At 48.6% G+C, this 15,647-nt stretch overlaps 2 protein-coding genes across 3 annotated transcripts in view; one reads left to right on the plus strand and one right to left on the minus strand.

The window, feature by feature from the left end:
- Positions 1-15,647, minus strand: part of LOC135829884 (leucine-rich repeat serine/threonine-protein kinase 1-like) — a 65,268-nt gene that overhangs the window by 15,548 nt on the left and 34,073 nt on the right. The window lies entirely within an intron of this gene.
- LOC135829886 (uncharacterized) lies at positions 8,472-11,768 on the plus strand. Its single transcript, XM_065342269.1, has 2 exons — positions 8,472-8,835; positions 9,518-11,768. The coding sequence occupies exon 2, from the start codon at positions 9,560-9,562 to the stop codon at positions 11,390-11,392; it is 1,833 nt and encodes a 610-aa protein (XP_065198341.1). The 5' UTR covers positions 8,472-8,835; positions 9,518-9,559; the 3' UTR covers positions 11,393-11,768.

Below are 15,647 nucleotides of genomic sequence, written 5' to 3' on the forward strand. Positions count from 1 at the left end.
CACCTGCCCCCAAGGCGGAGTAAGTACCCACTCAAGGTTAGACTCATTGCAGCCCAAGACTGGCAAGACTGGCAAAAGTGCTTGATGGGGTCAGATCATAGATTACCTAGTGGTCTTGAAGATAATCAATTAATAATTTTGCTAGTTCAAGCCAAGCCCTAAAGACTTCCTCATGTGATGTGCCAGGTTCCCTCATCAAGGAGTAGAAGACATTTGGCCATGGAGCAGTCTAGGGGAACCAAGCTCAGTGCTGCAATACATGCTGAATCTGTCCAGATAATCGCAGGTGCACGTGGACTCACTGCATGCAGTTGCCAAAATTAACTCTTTCAACTAATAACTGTACCCAGAGGAGACACTACAGGCTCCCAAAACCAATGGTGGCTGTCAGGTTGGGCACAGCACCACCAGGACTCATCCGTGTACTGTGGCTGAAGGTCTGATTCAGATAATCACAGGTGCATGCCGTGACACTGCGCTGGCTGCATGCAGTTGCCGAAATCAACCATTCACCAACAGTTACTCAACACAGAGCAGACACCACAGGCTCCCAGCACCTGGCTATGAGGCTGTGCTTAGCACCACTAGGCTCAGCCCTGTGCTGTGTGTGGCTAAGGTTCTGATTCAAAGGTTGCACGGAGCTTGGGCAATTTCTTTCCGTGAGAACTTCATACATATCCAGTATCAACAGAGACATTTTTCCCTAGCCACATGTGATGAATACCAGTCAGCAAAACTTCTTTTTTTTCCGGTTCCGTGACACTCAATTATTTCGACTAGGCTGAGTTTCCGCATCTGCAGGAATGCCACTACGTCCTTCAGTCAGCAGTCTCCCAGAAACATACAGGAGAAAAATGCCCACGGGAATACAGTGCCCATGGTCCATGTAATGGAGCAAAACTCCAAAAGCCTTGCCTGGACTTCTTTCCTGAGCACCCATCAATCAGTACACGAAGAATCCATCGCTGGAATAATACATCAGATCCAGTCCGGGGAAAGAGAATGAATGTCTGCACCCAGACGTGGTTGCGGACCAATTTCCTCAATCTCGTGCAGTCCACCTGCAAGATGTGTGATTCACCATGCCCAGGTTTGAGAGAGTCTGTGGAGCATGTTACTCCCGTGGACACTTTCTAAATTGCCACTTTCTCCACATCGGCTTCTTTTTGATCCTTGATGGCGTGATCCTGAGCAGCGCTGGAAATTGTGGGGAAGTGAGCAGTAAGCGCCATCCAGGAAGTGTGCTAGCAAGGAGCCAGCATGGAGACCGGAAGCTAGGCTTTTTAGTGGGAGCCATGCACAGCAAGGCCAACGGGTTTGGTTGCTGCGCACCAAGAGCTAAGCTGATCCACTGGTCTTCAGTATAACACACTCTAGTCCCTGGGCATAACATACTGCGGGATATAAATTATATGGAAAGCACTTTTCTTATTTAATAAGGAGCCTGAATTGCGCTTTGCCAGTCATTTGACCCTGGACATACATGCAAAGCACCTTAGTTAAAAAGTACACATGTTTACGTCACCTGGGAGGTACTACTAGTACACTACTAGTATATTGAAAACCACTGTACTGTCATCCTCTGTATACACATTGCTCCAAGAGGTTATGCGATACACGTCATACAGTACGTTTGCCACCCCAAATTCTTCTATATAAGGGGTTTCTGTACCCGCTTTGGGCATTTTGCCACCCCAACTGGCTCCTATATATGGCGGATTTGACGTTATCGCATAACCTCAGCAAGTCCTCTCCAAATCAAAAGGATAGAGCACGTGATGCAGTATTCACGACAACAGGCTTAGCTGTGTATGCACTATGCAGAGGTTGCACAGTCTCCAGACAGGTCGCTTATGAGACCTTGCAATGTGTCATCAGTGGAGCTCAGATTCACTGGCCCAACCAATCACAATGAACTGCAGTGAAACCTGTCCAAGACGACCACTCATGGGACTTTCACGATGTGGTCTCTGTGTACAGGTGGTCTCCTTATCCAGGGACATTTGACTGGAAATCGTATCCTTTGGTCCTGGCTGCAGTGATCCTCTAGGACACGTGGTCGCTGTATCAGAGTGGTCACCTTAACAGGTTTTACTCTATAGTAAACAACAGCACATTTTTAACTGGCTCTACCACACCAAAAGCCAGAGCTAGGGGTCCAGAGGTTATCAAATTAACACACAGACAAAGAGACAACTGCATGCTGGTGATCCTGGCCCGGGGAAGAAGACGCCAGGATTCGATTTGCACAGGAGAAGAAATAATTCCATTACATTCACAGAAGAACATAGTGGCCGCCCTGTGAGTCGGAATGGCTGCAGAACATTCCAGTTAGCCTGAGTAACAGTGAGTAAAACTATTGTGCCTTTGAAGGGAAGGTAAACGTTGTTAGTACGGCCGGCCCAACCCTGAATTAGAATGCGGGTATGCAGCAGGACACAGAAGTAATGTACAACTGGGAAGCGTGTACTCAGAAATCACCATCACAGGATTTCATACATTTATATTCACATACAGCACAATTTTGTTACACATCTCCTGACAGCTAGCTGTTTCGATACCACATTGTCAGATCTCTTCACACTGTACATACATGTACATGCGTTGTACAATACTAACTCTTCATCTAGCTACACTGTACACAGAGCACACAGAGCACAGGAGCCAGAACTACTACACACAAGTTACATGACACCACTAGCACAATGCTAATTAATTGATCTACGCCGGGCCTTTTTGAAGGAAGGCCGCCGTGCCGCCAACACCACACACACACACACACACACACACACACGCATAGATAGTAGAGACATGATTCACTGCGGCACCACTGTGACTGTGAGTGCAGGAAGTCTTGAATGGTGGACATCCCTCTGGCTAGGAGCAGTACTGCCCACCAAAAATAATATCTCCTGTCTGTGGCAGGTTGAACGAGATGAGCCGGCAGCTAAGAACAACTGTCGTGCTAAGTAAGATGGACTGCACCAACTGAGATAGAAATATCATGTCCAACGCATCACAAGTAATAGGGCACTGCAGTGTGTGCCACTTGACCTGATTTAGACCTGATTTAGACCTGATTTAGACCTGGTTTAACTAGGCACGCACCTACATGTACATGCATACCTATACGGAGCCCATAGCCCGTCACAGCTCAGGTCCCCATAGCCCGTCACAGCTCAGGTCCCCATAGCCCATCACAGCTCAGGCCGAGCATCCATGAGCAACTGTGCGAGCTGATCGGATCCAAGGCGGCAATATCCATCCCTCCATCCCTCCATCTTTCGGCGTTGATCAGTACAGTAGCTAGCAATCTATTTCAACCACTACTTGCACACTGCTCCCCTCCCTCTCTACACTCATCCTAAAGGGTAGGGAAAGTGTTGAGGCTGGAGTAATAATGTAACTGGCTAGGCAAGTGAGTATGAATCTCAAGAAAGTATGTAAACGTTAAGGAAAGTGTTGAGGCTGGAGTAATATGTAAATGGCTAGGCAAGAGAGTGAGGATTAAGAAGCACTCACACAATATGAATGAGCATTGATGTGGACTAAGCACACACATGTATGTACAGTGACAGGAGTGATTGACAGCTATGGATAGGATCACTAAATGGCTGGGCCCGCCATTTGGTGATCCTATCCATAGCTGTCAATCCCAGGCTAGGGGGTGGGAACATACACACAGTGGCAAAGCTGGTGATATGGACTGACCAGGACACAGTTGCCAACTTTACTCAGCCCAACCCCTACGCCAAGCTCACACACTAGAGTACAATGGGTGCACATGAAACCAGACTGAATCCCAGGCATGCACAGCCAACTGTGCCTATCATTGAGAGTGACAAACCAGGATTTCTTCATTGACAGACTGTTACTGACAGCCACGGATAGACCAAAATACAAATAATTGTATGGAGACAGCATGGCTACAGCATGGTTACAACTGTTGTCTGAATTTCAGAACTCGTGCCTGAATGCTCAACTTTGATCAAAGGACACGCACTACTAGGATGTAACAAAGGATTGAGAATAGTTCCGAGCTATGCCTCTGCGTTTTCACACCTCACTCCTCAGACAGTTCCGAGTCTCGGTGTATTTGTGCATCAGGCTCGGAGTCGCCTTATGCATCAGGCTCACAGTTAGTTTGTGAACCAGGCTCCCTGCCAGGGTGCATATTGAGTACGAGTACTCTCTTCATGCACAACTGCTATCAATATCGTGTGTATTAAAGCAAAGGATACACTGCAGGATCCCTACAATAGGAGTAGCCAAGCATGACGCAGTACACTTTCCACAAAGAACATTACATCACCAGGTGTCTCATACCTATCTTAAGCATGTACTTGTATGTAAAATAGTACTTCGTCACTGCCACGAACTGGGCACGTGCGTCCCAAGCACACACAAATACTGACATTATGCATAGCTAATGCTACAGCTATGCCTATGGTTTGCCAAAGCAAAGCAACCCCCGTGCACTAGATGTGACAATTGTTACGATTCTGCGTCCACTTCACCACCACCACCACCACCGTTGCGCGGAATTTTCAAGGGCCGAGTGCTGCTGCTTACTATAATTGTTACGATGCCAATATTCCCAGAAGACCCATAACGACAGTAACTTGTAGTGGTCATGGAAGACAAGAAAGTTTGGGGAACAAGCTATGAACAACAGCCCACCAATTGAACCAGATAATGTACCAGCAGTGCTAACATAGAGGCATACTACTGATGATGCACATGTACTGATGGATTCTACGCTCCTAGCTTAACACTTAGCTGAAACACGTCCGCGTCTGAACTGGCCATGGCGTGGCGCTTTCAAGCAAGTTTATATTAATAGAGAGCATGCTTGATGTATTCAGTTTCCTCTGAGACAAAAATGCGATAATACTCATAAAAAGGACACACTTCAGGCTCATTACAAACATCTTGAAAGTTTTCGTCTTCACAAGTATACTTTCAAGCCTTCTCATCAGGTGAAATACAGGCAAGGGAAAAGGAACAGGAACAGTGGATTAAATACAGTAAGAAGGTGGTAAAACAGCGCAAAAAGAAAGAAAGAAAGAAAGAAGAGTTTTTTTATTGAGTTTTCTCGCATTTGCACCTTTGTGTCATTGTTGCAATTTTCGCTGTTTACTTTAGCTATCTTCTTTCTTTCTTTCTTTCTTTTTGCGCTGTTTTACCACCTTCTTACTGTATTTAATCCACTGTTCCTGTTCCTTTTCCCTTGCCTGTATTTCACCTGATGAGAAGGCTTGAAAGTATACTTGTGAAGACGAAAACTTTCAAGATGTTTGTAATGAGCCTGAAGTGTGTCCTTTTTATGAGTATTATCGCTTGATGTATTGTGCCTTTTTTTGTGGGAGAGTCCTCTGCCATTCCACTATTTCCATCAAAAGTGTCCTTGCTATGGTGGTTGTGGTGTACGCAAGATGCGTCGGTCGAGAGCTCAGTGTAGGGGCGAAGAAGTTTTAGAATAGCGAGGAGCTCTTCATAATCCACATCCCTCGACATCTGTTCGCATAAGGTGCTGTATCTACGCATAGCAAATTTGGTTCAAGATTACCCTTGTAAAGACAGCACTACATAATGACAGCTAGTCTTTGTTGGGTTTTGTGTCTGTCCTTTTGTCTAAAGCCCTTACCACTAAAAGCTTCAGCTTACAGAGGTAAGCTCTGTTAAGGGTAAGAGATCATGTCAAGACAAGGCAGGGAAACACATGGCTGCAGGGTGCTTGACCAGTTCTGTTGTGCGTGTGCCGCTTGTGTGTGCGTGTGCTCAGGACCTTACTTGCTTCATTGGGCATGTTCATCACACACTCTGGTGTCAACAAGACCACTCTTTTAGAGTGCACAGTGCGCACAGCAGGAAACACATCCTAACAGCGAATACAGATGGCAGAGCAACAGTCCAGGAACCAGGCCAGCACTGGTGTGTGTTTTGAAGCAGTGGCTACACCGCGTACGCAAAGGCCTACATGATGACATCAATGTAGCCTGACCACCAGGCACAGAGATGTCGGACATACACATTTATCTACAGTGCCATGTAAACAAAGCAACAACACATTTTAACACAGACCCATGTGAACAAGGAATCAAAACATTTCAACACAAACCCACTGGAAGATGCAAGCACACATGGCTATGTCCAACCAGGCCCTGGATCTGCCACAAACATAACAGGACTTCTATATGCTCTTGCGGTGGAGGATAAATATACACAGCGTCACAGAGCTTATCATTCTACTTAGGCATTGATGCCTATTGATTTGTCCTTCTGACATGTCACAAGACTGTAGGCACGGAGATGACCAATCGCATTGCACCTAGCAGGGCCTAGATGAGGCGATCAAAGCATGCTACAAGAAGTAGAACTCCATATTTAGTGGAGCGGGCTTTGATTTTCCCATCAAAGCCCGCCCAGGCGGGCTTTGATTTTACGATCAAAGCTCGCTCCACTAGGGCTTTGATTCACTGATCAAGCTCGCTTTTTTTTTACTCGACTCGGGCTCGAGAAGGCTGAGAGTCGTGCTTTCAAGCGCGATAGGAAGATCGAAGTGCGCGTTCTTGTCAGAAATCCAATCAAAACAGTCGTGTTCATGTTCTATCAGCCAATCACAGCCCTTTGCGAAGTATTTACAAGTTCGATATGATTTTCAAGCGTGGGTGCATGTCAGAAATGCAATCAAAACACTCGTACTCGTGCTCGATCAGCCTGCATCACAGCCCTTCGCGCTTCGCGCGGCGGGCTGTGATTAGGCGATCTCACACTCGTACTCTTGCTTGATTCCATACTTCATGCCATTCTTCTTGCCTACCCACACTGCCACATAGGGTTGTGTTGCATCACATACATGTACTCGTACGCATTGGCCACATAGCTACTCAATGTTGTTGGCATGTATGTATGTATGTGAGAATGCAGTGCATGGGGTATCAGCAGGCATGTGTGTATGTATGCGTGAATGCAGTGGATGGGGTAACAGCATGGTACCGTGGAATACAGGACACCCAGTACCACCACCACCCCCACCACCACCGCCAGCAGCAGCATCTTGACCCCCATGCAAGGAACCGTGTCACTCGCACAATGGAGAGTGCACAGCAAGCCCTCATGCATGCATTATGGTAGTACACAGTTACATACACACATATACATGTACATGTACAACACACACACACACTACACCAATACAGCTGGTTAAATGCATTGTCCTATATACAGTAGCAGGCCAAAGGAGTACATCCCTTGGGTTCAGCTCTATCATATGTACCAATCCCAAAGGCAAACACATCTATTCATAGGTAACTTGTGATCAAGAATGCTGCTTGAAGGCATTGGCAACTGCATGGCAGGTTCGGCACAGGATCGCCACACATCCACAAGGCAGTACTTGGTACAAGTACAGAGGAATATGATTGTAGTCCGCAACACCCGTCCAACTTCTTCACCTTGGTTTCCCCTCAGCAGCACCAGTAACCAACAGATACATTGCGGAGTGCTCAGCTGTCCACAAATTTTCACAGGAGAAGTATGGAACAACAGACCAACAAGGACAATCCAGGAGAAGTATGACGATTGTGTAACCTAGGTGTACCGTGTTGGTGGAGGTGGTGATGGTGGTCAGTGGCCAGGCCAGTGGTGGGTGGCTGAACCTGTCAAACACTAAACAGCCGTCAGCAGCACTCCTGACCCACTCTTAGCCTAGACCAGGCTAGGGGCTAGAGCTAGGGCTAGATTATAGCTAGGGGTGACCATCAATCACTCAAGGGCCATAACTCAGAAGCAAGGAGATACAAAATACACACCTAACATACACCACTCAACCACTAGTAGTAGTCTTTGGGATGATAGCAGCACTGTGCATGCAGTGTGCATGCACAGTGCTATCAGTGTGCGTGTAGTGTGCCATGCATGCATAGTGCTATGACTGAGTGCATGCAGTATGCCATGCATGCACTCAGGCATAGTATACCAGTAATGCACGTGGCTATGTATGGATTCTCTTGGGAAGGTTGGCCCGGGAGAAGGCTGGCTGGCCAAGCAGTGCACTTCATTCTGTAAGTCGCAGGCCACTTAGAGGCACTTGTCTTCACATTCAGTGCCACAATGAATCGGAGCAACCCGCAGCAGGCAGTCAGCCACTGCCAGTATACTAGTACTTCCCAGTGCCAGCATCATCATCACTGAGATAAGTGACCATACATCTCGAGCTGATCCAGCAACACAGCAGGAAGCCGACACACAGCCACTTGAGCTGGGTACTGCCCATGCAGGTCTGGTGATCCCGGTCGACGTATTGCCGATCTTTCTCTAGCCACCCTCCTGCTCCTGCTGCTGCTCCTCCTGCTGCTGCTCACTAGCCCGCTGCATGCTTTGGTGCCTAGACATGCCAGTGACACATGTCCACAGCTCGGCAGTACACCAAGCACACACCAACAGCCGCCGTGGGATACATATACCCCGGGAGGGTGACAGTTGTAGACCATTTTCAAAGCTCCCCTCCTGCAGTGCAAGTTCAGCAAATACTGACCTTGAAGTAGCAGTTTATCAGGATAGACCACTGTGCTTCCTTACCACCAAGTTTGCATGATAGCGCCTGGAGCAAGGGCTGTAGAAATACATATTCTAGGTGTGAACTACCAAAGAGAAGAACTCATTCACAGCTCATGATTGCTGGTTCCCCGTGTCCCCGGGTCAACTGGCGTGTTTCAGCAGAAGCAAAGGCGACAGAGCATCGTGTAGTTCCGCTCACACCTCGGTCAAGCGAGCAAGGTACATGCTCCCGGCACACTTCCGGTGTATGCTACCAGTGCTGCAATCTGCCAGGTAAGGAGTTCTTCTGAGCACTGGGAAGCAGCAGTAGGAAATGTATACCCCAGGAAAAGTGCAACGGCGAATCAAGTAACGCTACTAGCAATGCTACGGCTGTTGTTGCTGGTGTTGAGGCTGATGGTTGGTGCTGCTGCTAGCAAAGGCGGTTTTATTCAACACACAAACCAATGATATGCTGCTGCTGTTGCTGCTTGCTGTGATGAACTCTATACCAGTGTCAAACTACCAGGGGAGATTTCTCAAAGCTTGCTACCAGGCTGAAGGTCATGCAGCCTGGCTTGTAGATATGCTAGAAAGTATCCCGTGATAAAACTGACGGGAACCAATGCGACCACACCAGATCGCCTGAGTGCGTTGATTGGCGCATGTACCATTTCCCCACTCCTACCCTGCAACGTGACTGTGGCGGCTGGCATGCATTCGCGACACTTTGCATAATTGCTGCCAGTTTTTTTTCTGTTGATGTGCTGACACTGGCTCGTATACGAGTGCAGAGTGGACAGCCCAGTGTTTGTGCTCATCTTCACCTAGGAGAACTTGCAGCAATGCCTCAGGTACAAATACAGTTCGTATGCTGACTGCACAATTATTATCATCCACAATTGCTGTGTAGTTTAGCATTGACTGATGACGATGCTTCTTTGCGTTCACGTCTGATTGTTCTGTGCGCTTGCAGGTGTTGCATCCCAAGAAGAAGAAGCAAGTCTTGTGGTCCAGAATGACGCTTCAGGACCTCATCTCCAAGCCGTACAGAAGCCGCTTTAGACGGGCTGCTCATCCGACCAGCACCACCGTAACAGATCACATTCAACAAGACCACTGCAACAACGCAGCCATGGAGACAGCACCGCTAACGCAAGGCACTGCGGAGAAAGCAGACAGGATTCCGTGCAATGACGACGACAGCCAGTGCAATCGGCAGTCGAGCTTCGACCCGTACTCAACGGTGAAGATTACGTTCACACAAGTCGGACACGGATTCACACCGACCATAGAACTTGATAGTCCCCGTGATGAGAGTGCCAAAGAGCTGCATAACGAGGAGCACGAGAGCAGATCACAGCCGGTAGCCAAGTGCCCGGTTTACTCCACTGTCTCAAAACCCTGCAGTACTAGACAAGCGAGCAAAGCCGTCCCCTGTGAAGCTGATGAGGCGCACGACGACAGCACCGGAGAGGAAAGTGGCGAACATCCACCGATTCCACCACGCAGGCATCCACTGGCATGCACACCGACCAGTGATCCGGAGGAGAGCAGCACGGAAACGGACGTACCCGAGGTACCACAGAGGCTCAGCAGTCAGCGCTGCCAGAGCCTGGCATCGCTCGGCGTCTGCACGGCACGCTTGCCTCCCGTCGTACCGCAGAGGACTGCCAGCAAGGCAACAGGTCTCCCGGCGCTTCCGCTGGCTCACAGGAAGTCAAACTCATCGGCCGCAGAAGCGACGTGCAACAGAAATATTTCTGCCACGTCTACCAGAAATCAGTGTTTCACCGCCAACAAACCTGTCCCATCTCCAAGACCCGTCGCACTAGTAAAGCCAACCGCACACGGAATCATCGTGAACAAAAGCATTCCGCAGCCATACTCGGTAGTCATACTGAACTGCGAGAAGAAGAGAGCTGCAAGCCCGGATGACGACGGTCGGGAGAGGCTGGCGAGCGACCTTGGCGAGTTGGACGAAGCAGCCGGCAGCGCCAGGCAGCACAAACTGCTGGAGGACCAGCTAGTGTCCTTCTCTCTTTCTCCAAGCACACCACGGCAGTACGCGTCCATATCACGCGTGGAAACACACCGCGAGGAAGATGAACAAGAATCAACTAAAGCCTCCAGCAGCCAAAAACCCCAGACCACAACTCCAACAAAGCCAATGATAAGGAGCCGCAAGACGCAACTGACGACCGTGACACAGCGTGCGGTTCGCAGGGAAGCCTCACAAGAGGAGTACATATCAATGAATAGTCTGAACTCCCTGCCAGCAAACAACTATGAGCAGCAGACCAGCAATGACGACTTGTACACTCCGGTCACAGCCAGCTGCCCACCATCGCCGTACCTCTGCATGAAGCCAACGTTCGTGCGACAACGGCACCTGCCGCGCTCCTACTCGTCCGAGCAGGACCTGTTCGTCTTCGACAACGACAGTCTGCTGTGCATGCCGGCACGGCACGGTTCGCAGGACAGCATGCTCGGCGAGAGCCTCGAAGGCGACTGGTCGTCGGCGTCGAACACGCTCGAGCGCATGTGCCCCGTGAGCCGCAACCGCAGCTGCTCCGTCAAGTCGCTACCCGTGTCCGGCAGCGGTACGCTATCGGAACGCATGCTCTCCGTGAGCGTTAGCATCGACGCCAGCGCACACGGCAGCAGCGGCGAGGGAACGCCGCCGAGAAAGTCCGTCATACTGAGACGCTGCACGCCCGTGCAGCTGAAGCGCGATCAGCGAGCCGCCGTGTCAACCGCTGGGAGGCCGCTGCGTCGTGTGCTGGGCCAGGAGTCGCTGCTCGCCTCCAGCATCCCGGTGGGTGACAGGGACAAGTCAACCAAGCTCTGAGCATCTTCAGGACAATAATTTGAACTATTCACCTCTCCCCACTGTGCCCACTGTACACGCATACTCCACATTTCCAAGTTTTCTTTATGACAATGCTGCAGAAATACCTAACTATTCAGAGGTCCATACCGAGCTGGTATCGACAACTATCACCGAAAGTTGTCGGGTTGATGAAACACAAACTCGCCAGCCTTCACAATCAATCACACCTTTTCTGGACATCTGAGATCCTTTCTTTCAGTATTGTACCAGAATATTATTATATACTTCTCCAGTGCGCAACAAATGCTGCCTCTTGATTGAACATCTTGTATGTGACGTAGAATATTAATATTCTTTGAGACAACTGCTTGAATATAACGTATACTTATACTAATGGAAATCGAAAAAAAATGTCTGTGTCTTGTGCGAGAATTGTGTGGACGGCAGCAAGTGAACAAAGAAGAGATAATGTAGACAAAGGTTGTGTGTGTGTGTGAGAGAGAGAGAGAGAGAGAGAGAGAGAGAGAGAGAGAGAGAGAGAGAGAGAGAGAGAGAGAGAGAGAGAGAGAGAGAGAGAGAGAGAGAGAGAGAGAGAGAGAGAGAGAGAGAGAGAGAGAGAGAGAGAGAGAGAGAGAGAGAGAGAGAGAGAGAGAGAGAGAGAGAGAGAGAGAGAGAGAGAGAGAGGGAAAGAAAGAAAGAGAGTCAGTAAGAGAGGGAGACAGACAGACAGGAGAAAGAGAAAGAGAGGAAGAGAGAGTGAAAGAGAGAGAGAGAGTGAGAGAGAGAGAGAGAGAGAGAGAGAGAGAGAGAGATAGAGAGAGAGAGAGGGAGGGGGGGGGGGAGGGTGAAGGGAAGCAAGAAGAGATGTGTGTTTCCACCAGGTACATAGTGATACAGATAGACAGGAGCATGCGTGTACGTCTGTACAGCATCTACATCATCATGAAGTCTCTCCAAACGTGCGACAAACACAGAAACACGCTGTAAAGAGCCGTGACATGGCACGGCGTGATGATAATGTGCTGAGAGCATATACACTCCGCTGCGCCTTTGTGCCGTTGTCACACCCAGCTAATCAACTAAGCCTCCTATAAGAACTCCTTGTCACAACACCCTATAGGAGTTCACAGGCAGACCGCATGCACTAGCCAAACTCTCAACATAATCTACTGTGTTGTACTACTTAGTATTGCAGTGTACACGTACCTGACATCTGTATTTCTAACGATGTCATTGACAGAAGACATTATTTGTAGAGGGAAGGTTTCGTACAATGTGTTAACAAGAGCTACACAACTCTGCACAGCCTTATCTATAACCGGCGAGGTGCTCTATCCAAGGTCACATGACTGCTATAGTTAATACATAGCGAAACCATCTAACTTAAAGTACGCTGGATAGGACAAACTGTACATTTGGCATTGGATATAAAGCCATGATGTTTTCGAGGGTCCTGAACATCCTTTCCCAGTCACTTGACCTTGACTATAGAGCACAGTACATTGGCTATGACGACCTGATTTTCACCGTCCCTTTGAGGCATGTTACAGGGAAACGTCACTGTAGTGTATGGTCATACCTGATCTCGAACACAAACATTTCCATTCGGACCAATTATAGCATTGTCTATGATGGAATGTTATTGACTTTTTCCATGTCCCTATTCGATGTCCCAACAGCCAACACCATTTCTTCCTCTTCTTCAGCGCTGGTTTGTCATCAAGACAAATCACCATTAACATGCTTTCGCCATGTATGTTCAGGCGGAGTTTTGGAGTGGACACAATGACATACACACACACACACATCCGCACATGGTAAGCCACTCACGACACAAAACACACATGTTTCCCATCGTTACACCAACTGCTTATCGCTCCGGTTCTACACTCTGGAATTCCACAGTGATTGTTCTCCATACATGGAGTACACACAAACACAGACAAACACACTACGCTGCACTCCTGTATGGAGAGAGAGACACCACAGGCAAGATCACCATGAACAGAACACAACATCAAGACTTCGCTGGATGAAGTAATGCACCTCTTCAGCATGCATGATGCCGCATCAAGTAAATAAGGACCAGGTCCTCTTTGCATACCCCCCCCCCCCCTCGCGGCCTCATTTCTGCCACACATGCTTGTAAACATAGAATTTGACTCACACCGGCCGGCAGTACACGGCCTATGCATGCGTCATGAACAAGCAGGACTTGCTTCCACGTTATCAATGGTGACCAAAACAGCAAACTCACGTAGATCTACGCACTCACGCACACACACACACACGCACACACGAAAGCAGCATTCTAGCCCAAAATATGCGAACATGGAGTTTCATTTCCGGCCAAAAAATGACCAAATTCCCACGGAGTCATCCATCTTGCAAAGAAGCCATTGGCTGGAGTGTCTCCTTTTGGCCAGGTACCCGCTGGTGCCTACTGGCAGGCAATACACAATGGCTCTTGTGCAGTTATGGCCCGTACACCCAAGTGCTAAGCACACGTCAAACTATACAGTGGATCTTGTGCAGATATGGCCCGTATACCCAAGTGCTAGGCACAATTCAAACCACACAATGGCTCTTATGGCCCGTGCACCCAAGTGCTTGGCACAAGTCAAACTGCACAAGGCCTCAAGCTGGCAGTCAAGATGCCCCGCTGCATGCGCACTAAGCCCTGCTGCATGGACAATAAGCCTTGCAGACTTGCTCCAGCATGACATAACTAACATGCACAGTCACTGTTGATTGATTGATTCATCATCCTGCTATAGCTGTACAATAATAAGCATTGTCATGTCCCCCTGCAGTCAAAGTAGGCAATTTGCAAGGATCTCCGTCCATCACACACACACACTGCCAGAACTGAGGACGCAGTGAATAAAAACAGAGCTCCTACTGGGAAGTCAGCTTGAGTTCTACCCAATGGTGTGTTTGAACAATAACCAAACAAACAGAGCTTCCCTACAACGCCATGTCTATTCTACTATAAGACGTTGAATGGATTCGTTGTTGGAGGAAGTTACACAAGCACATAAAGCACAGGGGCCACTGGGATTTCTGATCAGGCATTTCGCACCTTACTCTTCAAAGTCTATGATGGCATTACCCATATTCATGGAGATGAGTTTTGGAGTTACGATATACACTACCGTTGCCGGGCGCCAAAGAATGATGCACCGAAGCACAACCACGAAAGAATTTCGCCAGGTACTGGCTGCCCGTCTTATCGGCGGCTCCGCCTTATTGAGATTTCAACATGAAAATAGGAACAGCTTAGGCTACGACTCTGAAGCCCCAGTTCTTCAGCACCCGGAAGTAGTGCAGTAGATATCTTGCACATGTTGGTAACACTCCTGTGTACGTTCATAGTAGAGGTACTACGAGGACTCGAGGAGAACCCTGCAAAGCTGTGCTCAGTTCTCCCAGGAGGCAAGTTCTGGACCTTGGAAAAGTAAGTTACGGTGTAACGTTACGCTAGCGGTTGTCTTGCACATGTTGGCGGAAACGCTGTGAGGGTTGGCAGCACAAGCGCTACAGATAAGACCCTGAAAAACCCTGCAAAGCTGTGCTTGTTTCCTTCCTTCCTTACATGTTTGATAGTTCACTAAGAAATTTAAAGACATCACACAACTCCACTATACATGCATTATAAAACGAAAAGAGGGTTTTATTAACTGAGAACTAAATAGAGCAGTTGTCAGTAGACAAACTACCCTTTCCTTCTATGTTTGATAGACTTTGATTGTGCAAGGCCATCTCCCCAGTTCCTCTCCACCATCAATCAAGCACAAACACAAAGCTGTGCTCTTGTGTCACTGGAGTTACAGAGCAACACGACGGGGTGGGGGTGGAGCTGCTGTGACTGAGTAAAACACCCTCTCCTCGGGCCGCAATGGTCTCACCATGAGCCAAGGATCCACGCACCGGAGAGGTAGGAAACAGACGCGAGGAGGAAGATGGGAAGAGCAGGAGGGTATAAGCAGGGTATTACTTCTATTTTGCCCACAGTGATTGGAGTGTGTTGCTGGGTAATATGACACGCGCACATCCGTATCGGGCATTGATTGTGAGCCTTACCACCTCACCCTCGGCGTTTATGGCGCTGCACCTGCCACCCTGGTATAAACAGGCATGGTGGTGGCCTGGCAAGAGCGAAACGTCTCTAAGAAGCTGGTTGTGTTTCTCAACACAATCGTAAGCCGGTGGGAAAGCGGATGTGCAAACTTTACTTTTAGATCATTCTGTTCCCTACACAACCCGAGAGACA

This window comes from Sycon ciliatum, chromosome 13, assembly GCF_964019385.1.
Source record: "Sycon ciliatum chromosome 13, ocSycCili1.1, whole genome shotgun sequence".
In the NCBI taxonomy this organism is placed as follows: Eukaryota; Metazoa; Porifera; class Calcarea; order Leucosolenida; family Sycettidae; genus Sycon; species Sycon ciliatum.